At 48.9% G+C, this 8245-nt stretch overlaps 1 protein-coding gene across 1 annotated transcript; it reads right to left on the minus strand.

Moving 5' to 3' along the window:
* Positions 1–4501: 4501 nt before the first annotated feature.
* On the minus strand, positions 4502–8186 carry LOC138209269 (uncharacterized). Its single transcript, XM_069167725.1, has 2 exons — positions 8122–8186; positions 4502–5677 (listed from the first exon to the last, which is right to left on the minus strand). The coding sequence occupies exons 1-2, from the start codon at positions 8172–8174 to the stop codon at positions 4813–4815; spliced, it is 918 nt and encodes a 305-aa protein (XP_069023826.1). The 5' UTR covers positions 8175–8186; the 3' UTR covers positions 4502–4812.
* Positions 8187–8245: the final 59 nt, after the last annotated feature.

An 8245-nucleotide genomic window follows, 5' to 3' on the forward strand; every position in this document is an offset into this window, starting at 1 on the left:
AACAGGCTGCAGGTGAGTGGACGTAGCTGACAGTATGGACCGACACCTCAGGACTGCAGGACCAGGGTTGACATGGTGTCGGGAGGTGATTAGTGGGATGAAGAACCGGTGTGTCAACCTGCAGGTGGTGATCAGCTCGATTGTCTGCAGCTGTTTAGGATGATCAGGGGCGTGGCCATGGGAGGTTACTGGAGACAGGAAGTGGAGACACAGACCAAAACACAAAGCACATGGCACACCACGATAAACAGGGGAATGACAGCACACATGAGGAGAGGAGGTCTGGGGAAACAAAGGTCAAAACACAAGGTCACACAGGGATGCTGACTGAATTAAATTCTCATTTATCTTAGAATATGTAGAGAAACCCTCAGGAACATGTTGAAGATTTCAAAACAACTTAGAAATGAACTCGTATTCAGTTAATGAAAAGAAGCAGCAGAAACAGCAGTTGTATGTCCTGTGCACTTTTTAGAACTTCACACAGTCTATAATATTATTAAATCTCCTTTTCTACTGTGGTCTTAGTAAATTCTTGAAGTTGGACTCGTCAGTGTACCTCCAGGTTTCTGCTAAACCTCGGTTAAAAACTCTCAGGTCCAACCCGTGTGTTCGCTACTAAAACCTCTTTTTCACATACACATCAGCCTTTTTAAGTTTTATCCAAATATAGATTCCAAAATATAACTTGTTTAGTCTGAAAATATTTCCAAATTGGTCTGACCCAGAGTGTGTCCTGTAATTTATAGGGTGAGAGAGGTGACAGCAGCCTGCTCAGGAGGGTACGGTCAGTTCCCCACATTCAAGAGACAAAGAAGTGCTCGTTAGACATAGTTCGGCTTATATAAAAACAGTTAGATGTAGTATGTTCGGTTTGTATAAGGACACGGGTAGATACAGTTTTTCCGTTACACATTTCTAAGGCAATATTTAGTAAAAACAATGTTCCCTAGTTTAACGAGGAGTTCACTTCATTTCAAGAACTGGGAAATCTGAAGTTCAGGCTAGAAGAACTAAATTCATCAAATTTCCAATCCCTCCTAAATTGAAAGAATTTCAAAACTTTAAATGAAATTTATCCTTTGAATGAATTCTTTAAAACCAGATTTAAATTTGAGGTAGAGAACTGTCATTTATGCAGCATGAATATAGAAACTACTGAGCACCTCTTTTCCTCTTTGTGAACCGATCCAGAGATGATGGAGATCCTGCACGATCGCTTCAAATCCAAATCCATCAATAGAGTTCTTCTCCTTTGAATGTGTACGACGATGATTAACTTAGAAGGACAAACACATTGAATTTCTTGTGAACAACTTAATAATCATAACCACATATACATAAATGTGGATTTGCTTAACTCCTCTTAAAAATGAACTCACACTTCAAAGCAAATGTAGAAGTAAAGTTCAACAAACCAACGTCACAAAGTTAGTTGCACTTTTGTCTGAATATAATTTAATTGAACCTCTTGTTGTCCTCTTCAGCTGTTGTTTGTTGTTGTTGTTGTTGTTACTTTGGTTTGGTACATATTGACACATCCATTTGTGATCTATATATATTGTGTTGCATTGTAGGAGGTGACCCTGAAGCAGCTGATACTCCACCGACTCATTGTTCTGGACTGTTGTTTTGTATGTTCTCAATAAAGTTTTAAAAAAGAAGGTTTGACAAAGTCTCCCGGTTTTTAATGTCCATAAACAAACCGAAATGTGAATCCAGCTTCTTCTTCTTTGTTGTTGTGTTTCAGGCAGAGAGAGTTTCATCAACAGGAAAATGGGAGTTGACGATGAAGTGAATATTCAGACGTAATTCATCGGTTGATCATAAAGTGTGTCCTCAGCTCCAGACCGGACCTTCAGGGGTTCAACAGGAAATCGGAGCGTTTCGGTGAGCTGCAGGATTTAATGGACGTCACGTGTTTGCTGTTGCAGCTTTTTGTCGTCAACACAAAGCTCTCAGAGAAGAAGTGTGTTTCTGGAGAAGTGCCGAGTGTCACGAAGAAGCTCAGGGGATGAACTGAACGCTGACGCTGCGGCTCGCGACGTTTATATGACAAAGTGGGTCAAAGTTCAACACGTCTTTCTTTTTGTTGATCATGAAGTAGTTTGTCCCAGTTGTTCACGTGCTGCATGCAACAGTACAGAGTCTGTAAGTGCATCTGAAGTACGAACTAAAAGTAAACAAAGAAACAGGATCCGGTTTATGTAGAGAAACCCTCAGGAACATGAAGATTTCAAAACGACTTAGACATGAACTGTATTAATTAATTATATAACAGACGTTTGAACTGAGGTGTCCACTGGATACGGTGGAGGTGGTGGGAGACAGGAGGGTGATGGCTCAGCTGTCATCCCTGATGGACAACACCCTGGCAGCTCTGAGCAGGTCCTTCAGCCCCCGGTTGATTGGAGGAGAGGTTCTGCAGGTCCTTCAGCCCCCGGTTGATTGGAGGAGAGGTTCCGCAGGTCCTTCAGCCCCCGGTTGATTGGAGGAGAGGTTCTGCAGGTCCTTCAGCCCCCGGTTGATTGGAGGAGAGGTTCCGCAGGTCCTTCAGCCCCCGGTTGATTGGAGGAGAGGTTCCGCAGGTCCTTCAGCCCCCGGTTGATTGGAGGAGAGGTTCTGCAGGTCCTTCAGCCCCCGGTTGATTGGAGGAGAGGTTCTGCAGGTCCTTCAGCCCCCGGTTGATTGGAGGAGAGGTTCCGCAGGTCCTTCAGCCCCCGGTTGATTGGAGGAGAGGTTCTGCAGGTCCTTCCTGCTGCTGTCAGGCTGCACAACCAGCTGACCCAGTAGACCACCAGACACAAAAACCTCTGAGCAATATAAATACACTGAACAATACTACAATTATTTTGTCTGTATATCTTTAGTTATATTTAATACAATATAAATACACTGAACAATACTGCAATTATTCTGTTTGTATATCTTTAGTTATATTTTGTTATGAGGTGGAGTATAACAGGACCCAAATGCAGGCTCACAGACTCGGGTATCAGTTCAAAATACAGTCTTTATTCCAACAAACAAACAAACAAACAAAAGGTGGCACCTACAGTGTCTATTTCCTTCCAAATCGGGAAGGCAACTCAACCGACTGGTGACTTTGACAGGTAGCTCTGTAGCAGGAGGAACGGGAACGGGATGGACGGGTGACTGCAGTGATCAACAGGCACTCCAGTAGTGACGTCACGAGGTGTGCCGACGCTTCGAAGCGTGTGTGGAGTAACGGAGGGGGCGTGTCCTCGAAGCGCGTGTCGAGGCTTGCTTCATTTAGGGGAGGAGCCAAAAATGATGACGTCCGAAGCCTCGCTGCCCGGCTGTACCACGTGACTGCTTCGGGAAGTGGTTCAGATTTTGCCGGGAGGTTTGACAGCAATATAAACTCCTCAGGCTCCATTCAAAATGTGGGTTGTTGGTGGAGAGTTGAGGTCAGTTGAGAGTTTGGAGAGTTTGGAGAGTTTAGAGAGAGAGAGAGATAGTTTGGAGATTTAGGAGAGTGAGGAGAGAAGGAGGTGATAAGATGGAGCCAGATAGGAAGAGGAGGATTTCCCCTGTGGGAACACTTTGATTTGATAACTCCTAATAAGCTAAATCTAACTCTATTTCAGACACATTAGGTTTGCTTATCAAGAACTGTATTTTTCACAGTTTCTTATTTTATTCAAAGGTGAGTTGGGGTACAATAACAACACCTCATCCATGCTGAGGCGTTACCGTGCCTTGCATGAGAATAAGGAGGAAACTGGAGCTTCACCCAGCCAAGGTAAGTCATTACAATATTACAAATGCACCATCACAATTTTTCCCTGTTCACTTTTGTTTATTGTTCAAATAAAGACAGGTAACAGACACTGTATTTATTCTCTTTTAACCAGCCACCAGAAAACAAGAGCTGGATGAAGCCCTCGTCTCCATGATAGTGAAGGACACACAGCCCTTCAGTATTGTGGATGATGTTGGATTCAGGGCATTTGTGTCCAAACTGGATCCTAATTATGTTCTCCCTACAAGGCAGGTATGTATGGGTGCATGCATGAAACAGATGAGTACTTTATTGTGTCTCACAGTTCAGCACTATATATTTTTTCCTTTAGGCTCTGAAGGCCATGGTGGAGGCCAAGTATGAGTCAGCTAAGGAGAAGGAGAAGGCTAAAGTGGAAAAGGTGGCTGCTGTTAGCCTTACTTCTGACATGTGGACATCCACAAAACCAAAAACTGTTGAGAAACTGTTATTTCTGAATAAAAATGAATAAAATGTCCCCTGTCCTGTACATCATTGTCCAAGTTACACAAGCATATTCAGTCCCCTCTTCCTCGTTACACAAACACTTCCACTGTCCTCTGCCTGCTTAAGCCCATGACATTTTCCTAAAGTGACAGGAAAACATTATTACACAACCTGCCATATCATATGATACTAACATTTTGGGAAAATTTACACACAGAATACATTCAAAAAATATTTTATTATGCACATGTGATAATTTATGGACAGAAATTATTTGGTCATACATTTTTGTAATTCATAGTCATTCCCAACAGCCATAACAGACACAAACATTCAATGCATCACGTGATGTGGTTCAGATACAGCTGCCTGTCATTATACACTTGGCCAGTAGGTGGTTTCGTGTTCACATGAAGCTTCGAGTAATGAACCCTTTCTAGAACCAAATGGCTGAAGTGGTTCGATGCCTCATGAGGCTTCATCTCACCATCACCACACTCCAGTAACTCACAGGATCTAGCTGTTGCTGCTAGTAGTGCTAGTAGTAGTAGTAGTGCCACTAGACTAGGCTCTAGTAGTAGTTAGTAGTAGTAGTCATGCACCGACAACCAGAGGAGTGCAGGGTTAGGGTACATATAGTCCAGGGAGGTGATCAGGGAGATGCAGCACACCTGCAGGAGGTGATCAGGGGTGAGTGGCTGCAGCTGATGGGACTGGTGAGGGGGCGTGGCCACGGGAGGTGAGAAGAGGAGGACACAGAACAAGCAGACAGGGGACTGAGGGGACACAGGAGGAGAGGAGGACACAGAACAAGCAGACAGGGGGCTGAGAGGACACAGGAGGAGAGGAGAGGAGGACACAGAACAAGCAGACAGGGGACTGAGAGGACACAGGAGGAGAGGAGAGGAGGACACAGAACAAGCAGACAGGGGACTGAGAGGACACAGGAGGAGAGGAGAGGAGGACACAGAACAAGCAGACAGGGGGCTGAGAGGACACAGGAGGAGAGGAGAGGAGGACACAGAACAAGCAGACAGGGGACTGAGGGGACACAGGAGGAGAGGAGAGGAGGACACAGAACAAGCAGACAGGGGACTGAGGGGACACAGGAGGAGAGGAGAGGAGGACACAGAACAAGCAGACAGGGGACTGAGGGGACACAGGAGGAGAAGTGATTGGGGGCAAAACAGAGGAAAACAGGAATCCTGACTGGCGACCAGACTGGACCGGACCGGACCGAGTGGGAGGAGGGGGACCGGAGGAGGGATGGAGGACCACAACAACACAAGACACGAGAAGGGAAACCTAGGTGGACGGAGGACGGACACGGGGAAGTACGGACTGGGGTGACCGCTCCGGAGGACAGCCACGGGGCAGGACGGGCTTGGGGGACCTCTCCGGAGGACAATGACGAGGCAGGGCGTCGACCGATACCGGAGGACGGAGCTGGAGGTGGTAAAACAGAGGAAAACAGAAATCCTGACATATTTAACACAATATAAATACAATGAACAATACTACAATGATTCTGTCTGTATATCTTAGTTATAGGTTAGACACTCTCCTCTCCTCTCCTCTCCTCTCCTCTCCCCTCCTCCTCTCTCCTCTCTTCCTCTCCTCTCCCTCCCCTCCTCTCCTCTCCTCTCCTCTCCTCTCCCTCTCCTCTCCCCTCCTCCTCTCCTCCTTTCTTCCTCTCCTCTCCTCTCCCCTCCTCCTCTCCTCTCCTCTCCTCTCCTCTCCTCTCCTCCTCTCCCCTCCTCCTCTCCTCTCCTCTCCTCTCCTCTCCTCTCCTCCTTTCTTCCTCTCCTCCCCTCTCCTCTCCTCTCCTCTCCTCTCCTCCTCTCTCCTCTCCTCTCCTCCTCTCTCCTCTCCTCTCCTCTCCTCCTCCTCTCTCCTCTCCTCTCCTCTCCTCTCCTCCTCTCTCCTCTCCTCTCCTCTCCCTCCTCCTCTCTCCTCTCCTCTCCTCTCCTCTCCTCCTCTCCTCCTTTCTTCCTCTCCTCTCCTCTCCTCTCCTCTCCTCCTCCTCTCCCCTCCTCCTCTCTCCTCTCCTCCCCTCTCCTCTCCTCTCCTCTCCTCTCCCCTCCTCCTCTCTCCTCTCCTCTCCTCCCCTCCTCCTCTCCCCTCCTCCTCTCCTCTCCTCTCCTCTCCTCTCCCCTTCTCCTCTCCCCTCCTCCTCTCCTCTCCTCTCCTCTCCTCCTCCTTTCTTCCTCTCCTCTCCTCTCCTCTCCTCTCCTCCTCTCCTCTCCTCTCCTCTCCTCCTCTCTCCTCTCCTCTCCTCTCCTCCCCTCCTCTCTCCTCTCCTCTCCTCCTCTCCTCTCCTCCTCTCTCCTCTCCTCTCCTCTCTCCTCTCCTCTCCTCTCCTCCCCTCTCCCCTCCTCTCTCCTCTCCTCTCCTCTCCTCCTCTCTCCTCTCCTCTCCTCTCCTCTCCTCCTCCTTTCTTCCTCTCCTCTCCTCTCCTCCTCTCCTCTCCTCCTCTCTCCTCCTCTCTCCTCTCCTCTCCTCCCCTCCTCTCTCCTCTCCTCTCCTCTCCTCCTCCTCTCTCCTCCTCTCTCCTCTCCTCTCCTCTCCTCCTCTCCTCTCCTCCTCTCTCCTCCTCTCTCCTCTCTCCTCTCCTCCCCTCTCCTCTCCTCTCCTCTCCTCCCCTCTCCTCTCCTCTCCTCTCCTCCTCTCCCCTCCTCCTCTCCTCTCCTCTCCTCTCCTCTCCCCTTCTCCTCTCCCCTCCTCCTCTCCTCTCCTCTCCTCTCCTCCTCCTTTCTTCCTCTCCTCTCCTCTCCTCTCCTCCTCTCCTCTCCCTCTCCTCTCCTCCTCTCTCCTCCTCTCTCCTCTCCTCTCCTCTCCTCCTCTCCTCTCCTCCTCTCTCCTCCTCTCTCCTCTCCTCTCCTCCCCTCTCCCCTCCTCTCTCCTCTCCTCTCCTCCCCTCCTCTCTCCTCTCCTCTCCTCTCCTCCTCTCTCCTCCTCTCTCCTCTCTCCTCTCCTCTCCTCTCCTCCCCTCTCTCCTCTCCTCCTCTCTCCTCCTCTCTCCCTCTCTCCTCTCCTCTCCTCTCCTCTCCTCTCCCCTCCTCCTCTCTCCTCTCCTCTCCTCCTCCTCTCTCCTCCTCTCTCCTCTCCTCTCCTCTCCTCTCCTCCTCTCTCCTCTCCTCTCCTCTCCTCTCCTCTCCTCTCCAGGGTGATCTCTGGTCCGATGTCCTTTTCCGTTAGTTTCTTTTCTCCTTCTCTGATGTCATGTTCTTCCACCAGCTGAACTTCCCTGAGTCCCAGGTGATGCAGGAGGAAATGTCCTGTTTTAGTCCGTTCAGGAAGCTGTTGGTCAGGTGAGCTTCCTGAGGAGTAACCCCGCCAGCGTTGAGGTGATCAGGTCTTTCCAGTCCTCTGTGGGTGTTTTGGACTTCGGTCAGACGAGACAACAGGTTGAACTGGTCCTGTTTGCAGGAGGAGATTCTGCTCATGTCCATTCTTACTGGAAACACTGTACGTTCAGAGTTGGAGGACACGGCCTTGTTGTTGGGGCCATCTGACACCTTCACCCCGCCTCCTCTTCCTCACCCGCTCCTCTTCCTCACCCCGCTCCTCTTCCTCACCCGCTCCTCTTCCTCACCCTGCTCCTCTTCCTCACCCCGCTCCTCTTCCTTGATTGTCATCAATCAATTGATCATTCACCATTCACTCTTTTACTCACTCACTTATTCATTCAATCAATCACTCATTCATTCACTCATTCATTCACACAACACCAAAAAAACAGCAAAGTCACTGCAAAATGTGACGAACCATTTCCTTCAGAGCAGTGCTAGTGAGAAGTAGTGTGTGTGTGAGAGAGAGTGTGTGTGTGTGTGTGTGTGTGTGTGTGTGTGTGTGTGTGTGTGTGTGTGAGAGAGTGTGTGTGTGATTACCTCTTTCTCTTTCTAGATCCACCTCTCCACCCTCCTCTTTCTCTCCGCAGCATCCCTCCTCCTGCTCAGCCAATCACCATCCAGGAAGCAGCACCATGTGACCAACAGCCTCCAATAGCGCTCT

The sequence above is a fragment of the Embiotoca jacksoni genome, unplaced genomic scaffold (genome assembly GCF_022577435.1).
Source record: "Embiotoca jacksoni isolate LCO1_2020_lvr unplaced genomic scaffold, fEmbJac1.0.p SCAF_4, whole genome shotgun sequence".
Lineage (NCBI taxonomy): Eukaryota > Metazoa > Chordata > Actinopteri > Embiotocidae > Embiotoca > Embiotoca jacksoni.

What these genes read in the sequence shown, in the direction of transcription:
- LOC138209269 (XM_069167725.1), bottom strand. Translation starts at nt 8,174, where the DNA reads ATGCTGCGGAGAGAAAGAGGAGGGTGGAGAGGTGGATCTAGAAAGAGA. An exon ending in GGATCTAGAAAGAGAAAGAG is followed by an intron (nt 5,678 to 8,121) that starts GTAATCACACAC and finishes TACCACCTCCAG; the next exon opens with CTCCGTCCTCCGGTATCGGT.